Here is a 20,293-nt window from a genome sequence, read left to right on the forward strand (position 1 = left end):
AAATTCGACTCTCAACAGTCATAAAAGTCCAGAAAAATTTATAATCATGCACCATCAGATTCCGTCTTGATAAGAGAGTATGCAATCAAGTGTGATACTTAATTACCCTGACACTCTGGAGCATGAGGGGACGGGGTCTACTAGAAGTCACTAGTACGTTGGACCATTTCAAACCTTCATATAGTGAACAAGTCTCTGGTGGGGCTCAGCAATCATAGACTAATAGATTGAAACCAAATGACAATATAATAGCGGAAATTAATGAAAAGATTCTCACTGTATGATGTATCAGTGGAGCAGAAAACACCGGAAACCTTCTATATTGACAGACCCACGTCAACTCTGGGCTTAATAAATAAAAGTACTACAATATTGCATTAGGAGAAAACAACACAGATAATATAAACATACCATGCATCTGGAACTACTCCTATATATATCAACCTAAGCATGGCAGCTATCTGCTTAATGGCCTACACCACTAGAAATAGCATGAATTTTTGTGTAAAAGTGAAAGCTGAAGGTGCCCCAGAAAGGAAGACACAAATCAGCAAACTGTACTTTTATCTCTTGCTATCTCATTTGGTCCAGCACTTGGTCCTGCATGTGTTTAACGCTGTCCGGTTCTACATGTAGAAAGAGAACGTAAACTTAGGACAATAGAATAAGACAAACTAGTTCACTCGTGCTACCAAATTCATTAAAAGTAATTTTGCATCAAGGATGAGAACTAGAAAAGGCAGCAACTAGTTCTTTTTACCTTGGTTTGTTACAGAAATAGTCAGAGTTCCCTTGATTGTCCTCAATATTATCCATCAGATGTCTTCAACTTCCGAGGCCTCTTGGACTGGGGCGGTGATGGTGGCGTATCTACAAATCTTCCAGAAGCCTTAAAAGCCACAATATTTACGATCAGGTATTATATCACTAACAGACCAGATGATATAAAGGAGAGACAAGGGGAGACAACTACTAAGGAGAAAAGGGTGAAGAAGAAAATGCATTGGACCTTGCGTTTCTGGTCCCGTTTCCCTGCCCTTTCACCTGAAAACCCATCCAAAGCACAAAAAGAAATTATTTCAAACTAAAGGATCTATGAAGCTGCTAGATTAGAGGAACATTTAAAGAAAGATTACCTCCAACAGTAGTGGAATCAGGGACAAATGGCCGATCAACCTCCCCTCGATAAGAACGCTGCCAATAATCATATGAACACGTCAGATCCATAAACAAGAGAAAAGGAAAACTGCCTAACGCTCAAACATCCTGCTGGAGAAAATTAGGGGTTATTGCATGGCAGTCAACTATAATATGACTTTCTGTGTGAAACAACATGCCCCAAAACAAGGTGTCCAACTTGACTAGAAACCCAAAAGTAAACCAGATAACTCAATAGGCCTAATGATCCAAACTGACCACTTGGTACTACATACTTAAAAATAATCAATAAATGGATAACAGCTATTTATTCCTGGCATGAATAAAAAAGTGATAAAATTCTATTAAAAAAAAGAAATTACCTTAGGAGTACTTGGTGCTTCAGTATACGAATTTTCTCGATTTGCCGATGCCTCTGCCTCTTTATTTTGGAGCTATTAAAGAAAGCATGGAAGTAAAATACCATGAGAATATGTGAAACGAAAAAAAAAGAAGATAATTTGCCCATTAACTAAAATGCTCTCCTAAGGGCATAAGGATTCATGTGATATTAATATTTGCCTTCTCTGCCAGACGAAGACCAGTTTAATGTTTCAAATAATCAGAGTAATACATTGCATTGTAACAGTGTGCCAAACAACATATACTTGATTGCTGAGCTTGTCAGAAATACTGAATATATTTTATCTTTCACAAGAAACCTGTTTTTGTAGGTTGAGAAGTGTGAGTATTTCTTTCCGCAATTCAAGATGTTCTGCACAAACTGACTTGGTTGGAACCTTGGGTTTCACATGAACCTAGAAGAAACAGCATAGACACTCATCAGAAACAAGGGGAAGAAATTTCATTTATCTAGCATAACCTTACTGTGAGTACAGTTATGCATTTTTCTATGGAAAGGGAGAAATTATTGGAGAAAAAGTTTAACTAGAAATGATTATTGTGACCAGAGGTTACCACAAACGTATAATAAACAATAAAGAACCCATGGATCAGAAAGAGAAAAATACTAACTAGACAGGATTGTTTAAGAGTTGGAACAGACCCCGAGATCTTGTAAAGTCTGATCAACCCTTTTGATTGTCCTCAGGCCAGCAGTTGAACTTGCCGCTTGCACCATTTGGTCAAGCGCATGGGTTCGCAAGTATACGCGAAGCTGAAAAGCAACAATAGTATCAAAACAGGAGACATGCATATAAATGAATTATATGAAAGACATAATGAATTGAATAGAAAATATAATCAAGAATACAATATTACCATATGCTGGTCAGAAATAGCCAGCGAGTATCAGGAAAATAAGGGCAGAACTAGTGACCGAATATATGTTCTTTCTTCAGCCAACAATTAAACATTTGACCTCCAATTTCATGACAATCTAGACCTTATCCTCTTAGTAACAAAGATAATGATGATGCTATTAAAACTTTAAAGTGGTATGATTCAAGTTTTGCAGTTTGCCTTAGTCCTTTGCCGAACTCATAGGAATCAGGCTAGACAAGTCTTCTTCTAGATAATGAACAGCATCCAAGGAGCAGATTATTCTAAGCATCTCAATACACAATCATGTACAAAAAATCTACAAATTTCAGGAAGATCCTTATATCACATTTATGAGGTCCATGCATTGAGAAACAAGTATGTCCAGTAAAACCAGAACGCCACTGTCAAAGAGGGGACAGCAGAATAAAAGGAAATAGCAAACTTACCATACGCAATGAAGTTGGAGTTGAGGCACTGTCAGTTCTCGGTGCTGGAGGTGCAGCAGTTGAAGATGATGGATGAACATTACCCGAGGGAGAAACAGATTCAGGAGGCACAGTAGCCTTTTCGCTACCTTCATTACCAACTGAGCTAACAGGCACTTCAACTTCTTCAGCAACCTGCAGAAGTAGTTTTATCATCCAAATATTGTAATCTGAAGAGAAAAGAACTGGTTGAAAAGAAGAGAGAACATTAGGATGAAAAATTAAGCTAGTCATTGCCATTAATAGGAGAAAACAGAGTCAAAGGAGATTAATAAAATTAAGAAAGCATGTCGACCAAGTGACTAATCAAATAAAGTGTGGGCTAGGCTGATTACTCACTTTGCTAGCCATACGTGATTCCATAATTCGTTTCGCTTCAACAAGGATCTATAAGACAAATAAATTATCATTTCTTGGGCAAAAAGAAGAAGAATTAACATGAAATCATAATAATTATGGATATGGATTTTAATCTGCAGAACAAGAAGAAGAATTAACATGAAATCATAATGATTATGGATATGGATTTTAATCTGCAGAGCAAGAAGAAGATTTAACCTCAGCATCTTTACGTTCTTGTTGTCTTGTTTGAGAAAGAACTGTAGACAATGCACGTTTACGCTCAGTCTCGTGAGTTAAATTGTATGGTTCCTGTCACAGGACATTGGTACAAGAGAACTCAAATAACTCAGCAAAACAAAGAACTTACAAAATAGAAATAGCCAATAACAACTTTAACCCAGAATATAAATATACCTTAACAAGAGGATGTCCAGACACATCACCAGGAGATGGTGCTCTAGCAATTATAAGTGACCGGGTCACTGCATGTAGACAAAGATATAACAATCCCTTTTGACACAATATAAAATATTACCAAAAAAATATGATAAATGTCACCAAACAAGGGGAATTTACTATAATCAACATCTTTACAATGTTTAACGAACCTTTTTAATTTAAAATGTAAGATAGAAAATACCAGCATAATAGCGGCTCTTTAGTTCTTCCACACTCCGAGAGGTAGGGAACCTATCTGCTATGATTATGAAACGGAGATCAAATCGTTCACAGAGGTCAAATAACTGATCTGTTTCTTCCTTTGTCCACATCTAAGAAATGAGGTGGAAATACATAAATATCTGAGACATTAGTGGTTACAGCAAAAATTGGTAAATAAACATGATAAATTACGAGCCCCAGGTTTTAATTTATTTTTTCTCACAAAATGCACAGTCAAAGAATAACCAAACAAACAAGAAGACCAGAAGCATAAGTAGATGTACAACAATGACAAACTTCACAGAATTACATACGAGACAGGCATATAGACATAATATTATATCTCCACGAGTAAATAAGAAACATTTTTGCACTAGAATGGTGTTGAGAGTATTGAGAATTCCTTTACAGGGACAAGTCGTGAACAAAATGACCAATATTTTTATCTCAAGTTCAATATCAGTTATATGATAATAATTTTAAAAGAGATAACCTGGACAGAACTTAAGACAAAGAAGTAAACAGCTGAGCACATAATACATGTTATCAATGGAAGTAACACCACGATGTCTCAAAATAATATACCTATTACCTAAAGAATCAATCAAGTAATAAATTTCAAAGTAAAGAATTCCTAGTACCTACAGGATCAATCAAATGCTTCTCATATTCCTCGTCTGAATATTTGAGAATGTCCACCGACTGCGGGGGAAAAAAAGACCATATAACTCCTCAATTTAAGGAAACATAATGGAGCATCTTAATGTAAGAGTTAAATTATGGTCATTACTCCTTTCAATTTTCAGTGTATTTCAAGACATCTTACCTTGTTATATTTAGCAAATGCATAGTCACCAGTTGGTGGAACCCCATTTACAACTCGGACCTAAAGAAAATGGTATTTTAAATGGTAAAAGATATTTTATCATGCACCTTGATTCAGGTTGCACCAATCAAATCCAATGATTCTAATTTAAAGGCAGGAGACGAACCCAATGATATAGTTGCAGGTTATCAGTCCGCGCAGAGGATGTAAAAGGAAGCCACTGCCATGAGATCTGCACATGTGTTTCCAAGTTAGAGTAATGCAGCAGTAACAAAATACAAAAGGCTGGTGAACAAAATTGAATTTGTCATGCATGCTATAAAATGAGGTTATTTTCTGATATTATTTGCAATTTGGATTACTGATATTCATGGAGTTAATTAATGTATTCCTGCTAGGCATCCACCTCAGTGGATGAAATCAATGATGAATAATCCCATGATACTACTTAAGCAACCTAGTGGTCAAGATCAATATAAAGCTAATTGGGTAAACGTCCAATACATATAGCATGCAAGGATGGAAGGTGCCGTTCAATATTTATTTTCTGCAACTTAATTTATCTTACTCGAGAAACAACCAATTTCTTCTGCAATCCAGTCCGCAAATATCACCAAATGTCAAGTTATACTATCTTCAATATCTAAATTCGCCAGCGTGGGTTGTTTCGTGAGTCTAATTTAGACATTAGTGAAGAAACAGTGTAATCTGAACTGACTACTACGTTAATACATCTTGCCAACCACAAAAGGGAAGACGAACTTCCAGAGAGAGCTACGAAACCCTAGCTAACAAAACAAACAGGACTAACCTTCTCTTTCTCCGAACTAGGTCGCGGCTTCAGCTGTGAGACCTCGATCGACGGTATGAGAGGCGCCATGTCTCTCGTGAGAGCGTAAACCTAGCTTCCATTACATCGAAACAGAGATTAGGAGATCGACAGAAGAAAGGAGAAGGAGAGCAACACGGATCGTGAAGTGAGAGGAGATGAGAAGTGCCTCGCGAGAGATTCCATCGGGCTTCCTCTGGGATTCCTTGGGCTGTCGAGGCTTCTTCTCTTGGATCGCAGGTAATGAGCTCTTGGGAAGGCCAAGGATGTCCTTCGCGTCCATGGGTGGAGTAGTGGTCGGAGGAGTAGATTTCCGGTGAAACTAGGGTTTGGGTCTATACCGGCGACATTGAAGGACTCTATTCAAACTCGGGGAACTAACTAGTGTTAACTGATCGGACTTCGCCCGATCCTTTCGGGCCATCTCCGACCGCGGGCCGATCGTTTCGTGCTATATTGGGCCGAAGCCTGATTCCTTCTCCCGCCTATTTCGATCCTCGATCCTTCTAAGCAATAATCGAACGGCCGTTTGAACGTTCCAATTTTTTTAATTTCTTATCCTTATCATTAATTTTTAAGATAAGAACAAAAAAAAAATAAAGCCTTACAAATAAAATACTTCCTTTGTAATGATATAGGAAATATAAAAAATAAACGAAATATTCTCCTTTTTATTCTATTCCACCACTTACTTGCTGAATTAAAATGGACTGGGAATGTTGCTCGGCATGTTTTAACAAATAAATATATTAACAATAATGAAAAAGAATTTTATTTATAATTTAGTTAAAATATAGTGACCCTTTAGTTAAAGATCTAATGGATTTAACAAGTGGCAGCAGAATACAAATGTAAACGAGCTAGGCCCCCTTTTAGTATTATAAAATTATACATTACTTTTTAGGAGAATCGAATAATTTACACCCTATCTTTACTCTTATTATCATTAACAATCACACCGTAAAGATGTTTTTATCCTATTACTCGTGTCTTTTGCGAATACTCTATTTAGCATTAAAGTTATCATAAGATCGTAGCTGTAATTCGATGATTAAAATCTCATCAGCCATGATAGAAGTCAATGTCTTAATTTAACTCGACCTATATCTTTTTAGCTTATATAAAATACACACGTACAAGAAAATTAATTGAAGTATAGTCTTCTTGAGTCCTTTTATCGATCAGACAGTATCCAATTAATTGTGGTTTGGTTATTTTAGACAAATAAAATTATGGTTTTTCTTTTTGTGCATATGGCTTGTTCATACGAATGCTTAGCATTCACGTCATTATAAAGGGTAGTAAAAGAAGTGGGTCCTGGTATTAGTCGGTGTGGAGTGGGGTTTGGGTCCCATCTCCTCCACCAGTAGAAAAAGAAAATGGAATGGTTTTCTATTTTGTTTTTAGAACTTTCTTCCTCTCACCGCTATTTTGTATTATTAATTTTTTCTAAGGATTTTGTATTTCACGCCCTAAAACTAATTTTATTTCAGGTTGCGTCTTGTTTACTGTTTTAGGGGTCAAATTGGAAATAGTAAAAGGTGGGAGATGACTCGGTTTTTTTTAATGTTTTTTTTTACAGCGAGGTTGAATTTGGTTTATACTTTTGGGTTTAAAAGTGGGGGCTATGGCGATGCTAGATCGGCCCCTCGGTCTCCTCTTTCTCCACGTTTCCCGAGGACGACCTCCGGCTGTACGAATCCCGAACTCCTCTCGGCGGTACGCCTTCTTTGGGTTGTTTTTTTAATATTATTTCGATCTATTTTTCTTGTTTATTTCGATCTATTTTTCTTATTTGGCTATCCTCTTGGATCGCTTTCGTACTCTCGATGCATGTGCTCGTTCGGGTTACGATTCTTTCTATTCTCTCTTGCATCCGTAGTTTATTTGGAGGAGTAGATTACTAGTTGGATATCTAGGATTGGGGGTTCGTTGATGTATAAAGCCAATGCGATTCTGGATGGTAACGTCTCCATTTTGAGTGAGTTTTCTATGTCGATCGGAGTGATTTCGATAAGCACACTGATCGATAAGTTGCTAGGACGAGAGGATTGGGGAGACATATGTTTGCTAGGCTGTTTGCTGACTGGGCTTACTGATGATCTTCGTTGAATAAAGCGGTGTAAGGTTTGTTTTAAGAGTCCGGAAAAATAACGCATTTTAGATGCTTTAGATGCTGACATAATTAATTTGCAGATATCTTTAATATCTAAAAACTTGAATGTTGCGCATCTTCTTCATGAAAGATTCGAGACGTGTACTACTGGTGGGTTTTTAAAAACTGACCATGGATCAAGTTCCAATCGTTTTGTTCAAATTGTCCTGATTTCTCTCAAATAATTCTTTAGATGCCTGTTATGATATCGCTTATTTATACACCAATGAAATAAAATTATTTATTTGTTCATTAACTGTGTTTTTTGACAGAAAATAACAAAAGCTATTCTGGGCAATGTAAATGCGTTTTCATCTCTATCAATTATGATGAACCCAAACAGTTTATTTTCCAATGTCTCTGTATATCAATGCAATATCCTTTAAGTAGAAATCGTCCACCCATAAGTAAACTTTACTTCTTCTAAGTGATTTTGATATTTGGTTCCTTCAGAAATGGACGAAAGTTGTTGCTCTACTCAGCTCATTGACGGGGATGGCATGTTCAATATTTCTGGATTGGAGAACCTAATGAAGGCTGTGAAGTTAGCTGAATGTGGGCTTTCTTATGCAGTTGTCTCTATAATGGGACCTCAGAGTAGTGGTATATCACTAGCTCTGGATTTTTCACCTTCTTTCTATTATTATTTCTTGTTTCTAAGATGCAATATCCTTTACCTGTAATTTACTGTCATTGTTGCTACTAGTTATTCTCGAGTTGCTTTTACTGGCATTTCTGAAATAAATGTCAGGTCTTTAACAGCTTATAACATCTAGCGTACCTAACAATTATCCCGACTAAGTTATACTACAGGTCCTTGTAAAAAAATATTTTCTTTCACTTTTCAGGAAAGAGCACTCTTCTTAATCATCTATTCCGAACAAACTTTACAGAAATGGATGCTTTTAGAGGAAGGTGAGTTGTTTTGCAGACTCTGAATCACTTTTTTAATGTTGAGCTTTCAAGTTAGCGAGCTGATTTTCTTTCAGGTCGCAAACTACTAAAGGCATCTGGTTGGCCAAGGCTGCTGACATTGAACCATGTACACTTGTAATGGATTTGGAGGGTACTGATGGGAGAGAGCGAGGGGAGGTACTGATATGATCTTTGATACTGTCTAACTGTAAAAATGCTCTTAGAAAGTTATCTTGAACTTTTACTTTGGCCATCATTTTCATATCTTCGTGATATTATGTGCCCTTTCCTTTTCTCATATCTGCTGCTTATTATTCATTATCCGATGAGCTGAATGTTGGGCGATGCAAATGAAGCCAATATTTTTTTCAGCTTATTGTTCTTAAACATTGTGAAGACCTTATATTATCCTCAACTCCCTGAGACCATAGTGAACTTTCTGTCAAGTTATTGGAAGAATCTTATTTGCTTAATTATTATTTTTAACTACAATGTGTCATCATATTGTCTTCAGGATGATACGGCCTTTGAGAAACAGAGTGCTCTTTTTGCTTTGGCAGTTTCAGACATAGTGCTGATAAATATGTAAGTAGGCTGTTAGGGAAGAGTTCTTCTACCAATATTGCATGTAAATTTTAGAAATTGTGGCTATTTCACTTTTCTTATTGTGCAATATGACTTCTTCATGTAGGTGGTGCCACGATATTGGCCGAGAACAGGCTGCTAACAAGCCTCTTCTGAAGACAGTATTTCAGGTTAGTTTTGAGGTGAAGCTGCCTCCATAGCTATAGAGTTTGGGTACCTTGATATTTCTTTTTTCTGGTTTCAGTTAATGGTTACCTTCCTTCTTGGTAAGTAGGTCATGATGCGCTTGTTTAGTCCTCGCAAAACAACACTATTATTTGTCATACGTGATAAGACAAAGGTACTTCTTTCTCTGTCATACTGTTAAGTAGTTTTCTTAAATAATCTTAACACCCTTGCCCTAATACTCTATTGTGACCACTATGATATTCTTTTTTACAGACACCTCTGGAAAATTTGGAACCTGTTCTTAGAGAAGATATTCAGAAGGCATGTATTTTCTTTTTCTGCAATTGTATCCTTTCCCCTTCTTCATATCTGACTTTTCTTATGTTTTTGCAGATATGGGATGCTGTTTCTAAACCGCAAGCTCACAAGGACACTCCACTTAGTGATTTTTTTAATGTAAATATCTTAAACATGGAATAGTTTTAGTTTTATGTCTCCTCTTGAAATTGTATATTTTTAACTCCTTTTCTTTTTCATATTTGTGCCCAGGTAGAGGTTGTGGCTCTCTCAAGTTATGAAGAGAAAGAAGAGCTATTCAAAGAACAGGTGGGTAGAGTTAGAAGTCATTTAGAGCCATGATTATGCTCTGGTGTTTTCTTGACCTCTTGGATGCTATGCTATGAGATCACAATATGCAGATGGAGTCATTTAAATTTCTGTGTTTACATTTTTGAGGCCACCAATATCCTATTACTTCTACTTTGTAGTACTGAGAAGATGTCAAATATTGCAATATATCTGATAACACTAGCTCTTAACTAGTGTTAGATTTGTCAGTACTATGATGTAAAATAATTAGTTCCATGTTACACTTCCTCAAGGTTGCAAGTTTAAGGCAAAGGTTTTATCATTCTATTTCTCCGGGTGGACTTGCTGGAGATCGGCGGGGAGTTGTTCCTGCTTCAGGATTTTCATTTAGTGCTCAACAAATCTGGAGGGTTATTAAAGATAACAAGGACCTTGACTTGCCTGCACATAAGGTGAGATCAAACACCTTTTCAGATGGATGCTAACTAGATACTTGTATTATCAGCTGATTTGTCATCATATCTTTTTTTTTTTTTTTTGGTTTTGTTTCATTACTTGTAGATTATGGTAGCCACTGTGCGCTGTGAAGAAATTGCTAATGAAAAACTTGCTCATGTAACTGCTGATGAGGTGAATAATCTTCAATACTTTACTATATATCTATTCATGATCATGCTTGAAACCGATATGATTTTATGCGCAACTTGTTCTACATGATAGGATTGGCAGCAACTTGAAGAGGCTGTTCAACATGATGCTGTACCGGGATTTGGGAAGAAGCTTAGCTCCATTTTGGATAAATGCTTATCTGAGTGAGTGCCTTTTGTAATCATGCACAATTATAGCTTGTACTTTTTGATATGATATTTTTAGTATTTAGGCCTTTAACTTTTGGTCTATCATCATGCACATTGGTGTAAGCAATTTTTTACATTACTTTTACACTTTGAGGATTCAAAAATGGTATTATATTCCGTATTGCCAATTTTTAAAGGGCAACAACCTGATGTTTTTCTTCTCAAATATTAATTTTATTTGCTTACGGCATCAGGAAAAAACTAACATTCTTTGAGTTCTATATCATAATAAATCCCCTCTTCTCCCTGATGTATCACATATATACTATCCTTGCAGATTCTTTGTATAATCATGTGAGCTTTAACCTCTTTGACTTTTGTTTCAACAATCCCAAAGTCAAATGTCTAAGTCTACTCTCCATTCGGCTTTGTCTCATTCTCTCTCTCGTCATCATTTGAGAAAACGTATACTTTAATAGTAGCTCCTCCTCCTCAAAATCCTTATTTTTCCTCGTTCATCTTTCGGTGATATACTCAATTTTTTCAATTATTTAAAAGAAGCAAACGTCAAATTATGAACTGAGCTGATGAAAGGTAGCTTATAGTTGCACCACCAGAGGATGTGGCGCCCATGGATCGTGTCAGAGTGTAGATTACCATCTACTAGATAGGTGGTTATATGGAGAAATTTGGTGACAATTATGTATAAGATTAGGAAAGGACATATAAGCAGGTTATTTGAAAGGATATGAACTGAAATGATCTAAATTCTGCCTCAAAATATTGAACTTTTGTAGTTTAGTCCATATGAACTGTCTAGGGTTCAGCAACTGTGTCATCGCTTAAGAAGACTCTTAAGTTTTAGAATATGTTACTCATTTTGAAACTTATGTCCTTTTGAATCAGAAAGAGTTGTCTTGTACTTGTTGCATCTTTGAGGGTTTATCACTTCATTCGAATCTTGGTGGCTTGGCCTATTGATGCTTTCCACTTGTGTCCCTTGCTTGAGTATGTTTGTGATTGTTTTAATCAGTGATTTGCCTTTGCACCGTAAAGAACTTGAAATTCAAGGGACATACTCACATTACACAGGTCTTTTAATTATTACTAGCATCGGTTTAGATTCTCGTGATCATGATGGAGCATATTATCTCATGTGCTCTCCTATGTTGTGAGAGTATTAACTCCTCATGTTTGCAGGTATGACATGGAAGCATTTTATTTTGATGAAGGTGTGAGAACTGCTAAAAGACAACAGCTGGAGTCCAGTCTTCTTCAGGTAGTACTGTGAGTTTTTGGTGCTTACATAGTGAGTGTTTTGTCATCCATGCTGACTAGTGTTGTTTCTTATACTAATCATTGGAACATTGAGCTATCTTGAACCGGAGAAATCTTTTTTGCTTACCTTTCATAATGAGACTTCCATGTGCTGGTTCTGTTATTGATGCTTTATGGTTCAAAGTAATTTGGACAGGTAAGAATCTACGTCTTCGTGTAATGATGAGATGGATGACAGTGTTACTGTAGAAAATAGATAAATAGATCATATTTATGCGAATTTTTCTAGTAGCACCAGCTAAGACTTAAGATACGAGAAACATTTTGGAGACAGGTGTTCTTCAACGGAGGTCTCAAAATGCAAAACTGGAAAGAAAGATTAGGTCAGGTGTGATGCAAGCACAAAGGGGAAGGTTTAGCTAAAAAGGACTTGAGTAGAAAGATTGAGAAAATGATTTTAGACAAGTTATTTTAATAATTGGTACTTGGTAGTTTACTTTTCTATTTCTTTTCAAATTGGCAGTTTACTTTTCTATTTCTTTAACATTGTTTGCATATATTTCCAGTCGTTATAAGCTCAGATAAATTATTGATGTTTGTTGTCAGTTAAGTCTTTTTTGACACATTTTTGGTGCTCCTAGCTTGTCTATCCTGCTTATCAATCAATGTTGGGGCATTTACGGACCAAAACTCTAGATGCTTTTAAGCAAGCTTTTGACAAGGCTCTGGAAAGTGGAGAAGGGTTTGCTATTGCTGCACAAGATTGTACTCAAGCTTTCATGGCAAAGTTTGACAAAGGCTGTGAAGGTATATTTTTACAAGTTATATCTACATACACTCCTTTCTCATAGGCAAAATCAGTACAATCATCACATTTACCATTTTGCTAGTTCATATATATCTGCGGTCAAAATGTTTACATTTGCACGTTTAGCGTCCTTCAGAGTTTAGAGGCAATGTTCTGTCAAATATTGGCATGACAAACTCTACTTATATATTGCTTCTTAAATCTTAGTTATACTGAAAAGTAAAGGAAATAAAATTATGTTTACCTAATTTGTGCTAAGGTAACAGATTGCACTTTATTTACCTTCACCAACACCATCTCAGGTTATCTGAATTGTCATTTGTCAGTCATGTATGATAAAAGTATAAAACCAATCGTGTAAATTGCACTTTTCTAAAGGACTCTCCTCGTCTAGCTGTCAGTAATCTGATAAATTTTGTGCTACCTTCCCAATAGCCTAATCTCCAAGTCTGGAGGGAACAGTTTCTGCTTCTCTGAGTTCCTCTTATTTGGAAGCTTTTTATTTTGTATTTTTCTTCGCTCACTCTTTGGTATTCCTTGTTAAGTATTTTAACCATGGGTGTTGCTACTGATGTTTTGGATAACAGACGCAGCTATTCAACAAGCAAAATGGGATCCTTCTAAAGTTCAGGAAAAGCTTCGGCGTGATATTGAGACACATATATCATCAGTTTGTGCGACAAAACTCTCCGAACTCAGTACACAGTATGAGGTGCACTCATTTTTCCTTACATTTATTGACATTTTTGTATAAATGGTGTTCTCTTTATTTAATTCAAAGTAGGTCCGTAAGTATACAAGTTTGGGACCAAAACTTCTTTAGGTTGATAGTATTCCGACTTGATATCTTTGCATATGCTACTATTAACAATATTCCAACGTTATATGGTGCACTTTCAGGGCGAATTGACTAAAGCTCTTGCCGAACCTGTGGAAGCTCTTCTAGATGCAGCCAGCAATGATACTTGGCCAGCAATAAGAAAACTTCTTCAACGAGAAACTAAAGCTGCTATCTCTGCATATGCTTCTGCTCTTTCGTCTTTTGAACTTGATCAGGCAACCTTAGACAAAATGCTATCAAAATTGGAGGTTTATGCTAGAAATGTTGTTGAATCCAAAGCAAAAGAAGAAGCTGGAAGGGTATTGATTCGTATGAAGGACAGGTGAATCTTACTTTGATACTTACAAATACTTAATTTTCTCTTTACAACACTATTCTGACTGAATGATTTTGGATAGGTTTTCAATGTTGTTCAGCCGTGATGCTGACTCAATGCCAAGAATCTGGACTGGCAAGGAAGACATAAGAGCAATAACAAAATTTGCTCGCTCTGAAGTATGTCAGAATAACTGGTGCTTTTTGTTCCCTTTAACATCAGAAAGTGGATTTTAGGAAAATTACATATATTTCATTGTCTGCAGTCCTTGAAGTTGCTTTCTGTGATGGCTGCAATCCGTTTGGAAGATGTGAGTGATAACATTCAAAATACTCTCTCACTTGCTTTGGTGGATACAACAAGTAGTGGTGCTAAAGCTAGGAGCATGCAATCATTTGATCCACTGGCTTCAAACTCATGGGAAGAGGTAATGAATGTTCCTTGATACAATCAAATATTTTGCCGCTGTTCTTGTGATGCCATTTTTTCATTTTAAGTTGATTTTGAATGCAAGGATCAGATGCCGGCAGTTTAGTAATAGCTAATGTTGGATAATTGAGTCTTCTCCAGATAATCTGGTGCTTTCAGCCATCACAATCTTGTAATGATTCGCCCTGTTAGCTTTAGGCGTTACAATAATATGTATGCGTTTTACTTAGCCCAACCTTGAAGAATGATTAAGTATAAATGTAAGAAAAAGTGAACATGGGTTCTTGTATCAGGCTATTTTGTTTATTTTTCAGTGATAAATGAATACTTGTTTTACGTTACATGACTATATTCATTGCTCGTGTAATATTACCTAATTATGGTGTCTGTGCTCTCTGCTATTTTTCACTATTTAAAAAAAAAAATCTGTATTCAGGTTCCAGCAGAGAAGACTTTAATTACGCCAGTTCAATGCAAATCATTGTGGAGGCAATTCAACACAGAAACAGAGTATACCGTCACTCAGGCCATTTCTGCTCAGGCATGTCTCAGACTTTCCCCTCTTTAACACACTTTGTCATGAGGATCCTTTGTATGAGGGAAGTTCTCTTTTTTTTTTTTCATTTATCATGGGTATGACACTTGCTATTTGGGCTCTCAGTTCACCTAGTGTCAGATCTTGGTGAAGGAAGTTTCCTTTGTGATGTTAGAACCTCTATCGATGCCTTTGTTGAAAAGAAGTTACTTATTTCATTGCATGTGCTGTATTGTTTTCTTCTGGAAAATCTATGATAGCTTTGTCTTAATCTCTATTGTTTTACTTATCACGTTTTCATGTGATAAGATATTTACCCTAGCATTGGCTGCTGTATTTCTCAGGAAGCTCATAAGCGTAACAACAACTGGTTGCCTCCTCCATGGGCGATTGCTGCTATTGCTGTCCTAGGGTTCAATGAATTCATGACGCTGCTAAGGTTGTTTACTTTATTTAATTTGAATGTCTGGTAAACAGGTTCACTATCTGACTTGAATGAAATTTCCTCATTTGTATGACAGAAATCCACTTTACGTAGCTGTCATATTTGTTGTTTTTCTTGTTGGCAAAGCCCTCTGGGTACAGCTAGACATCTCTGGCGAATTCCGCAATGGAGCTGTGAGTGTCAAAGCCACAAGATTTCTGTTGCATTTTTTGTTTTCCCCAATACATGGTGAAATCCCATTAAACCTGATATCATGATCTGTTTGCGATTTTGTGCAGCTTCCCGGTATCCTTTCCTTGTCCACGAAATTCCTTCCAACAGTGATGAACATACTCAAGAAATTAGCAGATGAGGGACAACGTCCTGCAGCTCCAGAGCCTAGGAGGAACCCTGATCATGATTCAAAAAGCTTTAGAAATGGTGTGCATAGCAATACAACATCAGTTGCATCATCCAACATAACCTCATCCGAAAGTGAGGTTGAGTGCTCAAGCCCATCAACGCAATGACTATCATGAAGTGCAGTTGTTCGAATCCTCCTCTCTTCTGTTTGTGATGTTGTTCTCCAATCGTAGCCAGTTTTGGGTGCCTCTTGTTTTGGTTAGGTTTGAAACTCGTGGCATTTAGATCATGTAATTGTGAGTTGTATGATTCAACTGCTTGTATGAGATGGATTCCATCTAGTTTCAGAATTTCTTATTTATAGAATTTTGAGGTGGGAGAAAAGCCTTAAAAGAGGTCTCTTTATGCAATTTTTTTTTCTTTCCATTTTTCTCCTTTTCTCAGCATTTTTAACGTGTGTACCAGTTTGCAGTGGATGTACAAAATTCTCTCATGAATTTTGAAATATTTTATGATCTGGTTGCTAATTAGTTGAAAATTTTGTATGTATCATGATAGTATGTTTTTATGCGGAATGTCATCGTACTCAAATAGTTAAAAGAGGTTTATGCGGGGACATAAATGAGTGTACACACAGATTTAAATTTCGGCAATGTTTAAATGGAATACTAACTGGAATGCCATTAAATTTTTACTCCTCCTCTAAAATAATAATTATCTAAAAATGGCAGGTACACCTTGGCTATCCCGAATCTTAAGGTGATCTCGAACGCACGAATCTTCGCGCGGCTCAGCTGTTCCTATGTTTTATTCCGTATTACCCTAACGGAGCATCTAGATGAGGTGCCGCCGTTTTCGAGTCTTTTGACACAAGAAAAGAACAAATAAAGAAAAAAAAAATAAAAGGATAAAAAAGACGCTCGATAGGTTCAAACACCGTGCTAGAGCGGCAGAGGAGGAGATCTCAAGGTCATCGGCACTCAATTTTTACTCTTTCTTCTCTCCTGAAGAAAATTATCGATCCGAGAACTTGTTTTATTAACTGAGGTTCTTCATGCTGGTCGTCTCTTCATCGGTGTGCACAACGCGTTTGTAGAAATGTTTGAGTGAAACCTTCATAGCTTTCCTAGAAATAGATTGTTCGTAACCTTTTCGTTAAATTATATGTTGCCCCAGTGTAGGAGAATTTTTTAGTTATTTAGAATCAAACAGAAACTCTCTTCATGGCAATCTCATTAGCTCGTTTGAGGAGGAAAATCACAATCTTCTCATGGGCTGCCGGAGCCCGATATTTATCAGTCTCAGCCAATCCAAAGCCCTCAGAAGTTCTCACTCCTGACCCCCGCTTCCTCCGATACAGCTCCCCTGAACTCAGACTTGTCGACCACTCCCCGTTCCTCCGTTTTCCTGAGACTCGTGTCACCACCCTCCCTAGTGGCATCCGTGTAGTCACCCAGGCATTTCCATCCGCCACAAGAATGGCTTCCGTTGGTGTCTGGATTGATGCAGGTAGCCGGTTTGAGGCTCCCGGCACCAATGGCACAGCTCATTTCCTTGAGCACATGATCTTTAAAGGCACCCGCCACCGCACTGCTCAATCCCTCGAAGAGGAGATTGAGAACATGGGTGCCCGTCTCAACGCATACACCTCCAGGGAGCAGACAACCTTCTTCGCTGATGTCCAATCCAAGGATGTACCAATTGCCATTGATATACTTGCTGACATTTTGCAGAACTCGCGGTTTCCTGAGAATGCCATTAGAAGGGAACGTGGTGTCATCCTCCGTGAGATGGAGGAGGTGAGATGTAGTTTTATGTTTTTATTTATATAGCTTTCTTGCTAGAGGAGGTGCTATAATCTATTTACGCCTTATGGGCTAGATAGGTACAAGGACAGATGGAGGAGGTGATATTCGATTACTTGCATTTGGCTGCTTTCCATGAGCATCCTCTGGGAGACACAATTTTAGGTCCTGAGGAGAACATCCGGGCAATCTCTAGGGTCGATTTGCAAGAATATATTTCTAGCCATTACACAGGCCCCAGAGTGGTACTTTAAGAAATCAATCCTTATGTTTAAATGTTTTCAAAATGATCAGATATAAATTGGGTTGTTAGATCTTGTTGTCCCTTCAGATTCATTTAACTAGTCTACTTGTGGCAGGTTGTTTCAGCTGCAGGTGCAGTTAAACATGAGGAAGTTGTTGAGATGGTTGCCAGATTGTTCACAAGATTTTCTACTGATCCAACTACTGCTGATCAGCTAGTTGATGCAAACCCAGCTACCTTCACTGGCTCTGAGGTCTTCCTCGACTTTGATGTCCTTTTGTTTTTCTCTTGTATTAACTTTTTATTAATCATATAAGTTTTCAGGAAGTTGTTGACAGACACCAATTCCTGTAGGTTCGAGTGGAAAATGAGAGCATGCCTCTTGTTCATTTGGCAATCGCTTTCCAAGGAGCATCATGGGTTGACCCTAATTCTATTCCTCTAATGGTAGTGCAGAGTTTGTTAGGTTCTTGGAACAAAAATATTGGTGTGGGCACTTGTTCAGGGTGAGACAAGTTCATTTCTTCCTAACTTTTCAATAAATCATTCTTCTTTATGATTGTTCTTGCATTATTATACTAATATTACTCCATGCTGTTTACAAAAAAACAAGGTCTGAGCTGGCTCGTCGAATCAGCACTAATAACCTAGCTGAGAGTATGATGGCCTTCAACACTAATTATCGTGATACAGGGTTATTTGGAATCTATTCCACTGCTTTGGTAAGTTCTCTTTATTCTACAGCTTAATTAGGCTTTTAGCTAACCATACCTACTATCTGACAGCTTCTTTTAGTTGGCTGATGGTCCTTGATGACCGCATAATTTTGAATGTTGTATTGCATAGTTGGTAAAATACTGTTACTTTTGTCAATAACCCATGCTAATTTGGCACATATATTCTTGTTAAGATGAAAGTGCCTTAATATCCTGACATTCTGTGTTGAAAGTGTCAAGTGCCATTGATAGAAAATTAAGGATAAAAAAATATTGTGGCTTTTCTTCATACTGTGGTTTGGTATAATGATGCTGCATCAATAGTGAATAACTTTTTCTTGCATTGATCTAGTGAGAGATTGTGAGGAATGATGAACTGCATTTACAACTAGAACAGAGTCCATCAAGACAACGTGTGGAATTAATTTGTGGTTGGTTGAAGGATCATATTTTGTTTTTCATGTTGGTATTACTTATTGACTTCACTAATTTCAGCCTGATCGATTGCACGATTTATCACATGCAATAATGGAAGAGTTTAAGAGGCTAGCACACCAAGTTTCAGAAGAAGAAGTAGTTCGGGCTCGGAATCAGGTAGCTTCATATTGTTCTCTTGGCAATACAGTCATTTGCAGATTTGGATGGTTAAGAAATCACTTCTTTCTGGACCTTCGATTCACTTCTCTAATTTTCCCGAAGATAATATGTATTTACATGTATATTTCCAAAGTCTTTCTGGACATTTGTATAGTAGTGTAAAATTCTACAATGTTGCATAATGATGCCATCGATGTTTGCGACTGCAGTTAAAATCTGCTCTTCTGCTTCACATTGATGGATCTACTGCTGTAGCTGAAAATAATGGCCGTCAGGTAAGATTTAGAGGACCTGTTCTTGTAATTGAGAGTGTCAGTGGCACATCACTTCCTATGCAATGCAATTATGTTAGGTAGTAAGTAGTTCAGTCCCAAGTCATTGATTTGCCTAACTGAACTTATCCACAATACTTTTGAGTGCAGATGCTGACCTACAGCCGTGCCATGCCATTTCTAGAGCTCTTTGCTCGTATAGATGCCGTTGATGCTTGTACAGTAAGAGAGACTGCTAAAGCCTTCATAATTGATAAGGTAAAACAACTCCTTTTCCATTTCGATTCGAAACAAAAAAAAGATAGCAGATATCATGTCTTGATTAAAGTTGATGAACTTGATCTGCATCTCTTCTTCCTTGAGAAAAGATTAAAAAGATATCTTCCAACTTGCATATTTAGCTGAAGAATCTCTATCAGTTGTAACGTATCAGATTTTATTCTTAATGCACTTTATTTGTTGGTAATTCCAGGATATTGCTATTGCTGCTGTAGGGCCTCTTCACCACTTGCCCGAGCATAATTGGTTCCGTTTGCAAACATCTGCTGGAAAAACTCAAAACACATGAAGATTTGATCGGAAAGTGAAAACTAAATTCTGAAGCTTGCATACTGCTCTACGAGCATAAGATTATTATGTTCGTTGTAATTGTAGCATTCATGCGAGGCGTAATGCCATAATTTTAATATCACAGTGACTTCCTTTTCTTTTTCAAATGATTCTGATGTAATCATTTTAATCTTGTGACATTTTGTTCATCTTTATTTCAAGCCGCTAGATTTACTTCTTCTTCTTTTTTTTCTTTCTTTTCAAATTATATATCCATTTGCACGAATCATATCTACATTTTTGTACACCACTGTGGTGATTTCTATCAAGATGATTATTTTTAAG

General features: G+C 37.0%; 3 protein-coding genes across 3 annotated transcripts; 2 read left to right on the plus strand and 1 right to left on the minus strand.

Annotated features, from left to right (window-relative positions):
- Positions 1 to 221: 221 nt before the first annotated feature.
- LOC140759393 (SWR1-complex protein 4) lies at positions 222 to 5,987 on the minus strand. The gene is made up of 17 exons (XM_073095947.1): positions 5,733 to 5,987; positions 5,546 to 5,635; positions 4,901 to 4,966; positions 4,735 to 4,794; positions 4,554 to 4,610; positions 3,889 to 4,018; positions 3,663 to 3,730; positions 3,465 to 3,557; positions 3,246 to 3,293; positions 2,868 to 3,041; positions 2,204 to 2,314; positions 1,860 to 1,955; positions 1,521 to 1,592; positions 1,137 to 1,194; positions 1,010 to 1,044; positions 761 to 889; positions 222 to 626 (listed from the first exon to the last, which is right to left on the minus strand). Exons 1-16 carry the CDS (start codon positions 5,844 to 5,846, stop codon positions 809 to 811), a joined length of 1,353 nt encoding a protein of 450 aa, XP_072952048.1. The 5' UTR covers positions 5,847 to 5,987; the 3' UTR covers positions 222 to 626; positions 761 to 808.
- Positions 5,988 to 7,155: 1,168 nt separating this feature from the next.
- Positions 7,156 to 16,314, plus strand: LOC140761703 (protein ROOT HAIR DEFECTIVE 3). Its single transcript, XM_073099141.1, has 23 exons — positions 7,156 to 7,282; positions 8,172 to 8,321; positions 8,567 to 8,633; positions 8,708 to 8,810; positions 9,148 to 9,218; positions 9,325 to 9,388; positions 9,493 to 9,558; positions 9,660 to 9,707; positions 9,780 to 9,842; positions 9,936 to 9,992; positions 10,268 to 10,426; positions 10,536 to 10,604; positions 10,695 to 10,786; positions 11,972 to 12,050; positions 12,691 to 12,856; positions 13,445 to 13,569; positions 13,758 to 14,020; positions 14,097 to 14,193; positions 14,280 to 14,441; positions 14,880 to 14,988; positions 15,327 to 15,417; positions 15,500 to 15,596; positions 15,702 to 16,314. The coding sequence occupies exons 2-23, from the start codon at positions 8,174 to 8,176 to the stop codon at positions 15,930 to 15,932; spliced, it is 2,427 nt and encodes an 808-aa protein (XP_072955242.1). The 5' UTR covers positions 7,156 to 7,282; positions 8,172 to 8,173; the 3' UTR covers positions 15,933 to 16,314.
- Positions 16,315 to 16,598: 284 nt separating this feature from the next.
- Positions 16,599 to 20,191, plus strand: LOC140768954 (probable mitochondrial-processing peptidase subunit beta, mitochondrial). Its single transcript, XM_073109478.1, has 9 exons — positions 16,599 to 17,564; positions 17,651 to 17,815; positions 17,930 to 18,067; positions 18,169 to 18,320; positions 18,428 to 18,536; positions 19,026 to 19,124; positions 19,337 to 19,402; positions 19,550 to 19,657; positions 19,872 to 20,191. Exons 1-9 carry the CDS (start codon positions 16,989 to 16,991, stop codon positions 19,965 to 19,967), a joined length of 1,509 nt encoding a protein of 502 aa, XP_072965579.1. The 5' UTR covers positions 16,599 to 16,988; the 3' UTR covers positions 19,968 to 20,191.
- The last annotated feature ends 102 nt before the right edge of the window (positions 20,192 to 20,293 follow it).

The sequence above is a fragment of the Typha angustifolia genome, chromosome 1 (genome assembly GCF_048772165.1).
Source record: "Typha angustifolia cultivar Huaian chromosome 1, ASM4877216v1, whole genome shotgun sequence".
In the NCBI taxonomy this organism is placed as follows: domain Eukaryota; kingdom Viridiplantae; phylum Streptophyta; class Magnoliopsida; order Poales; family Typhaceae; genus Typha; species Typha angustifolia.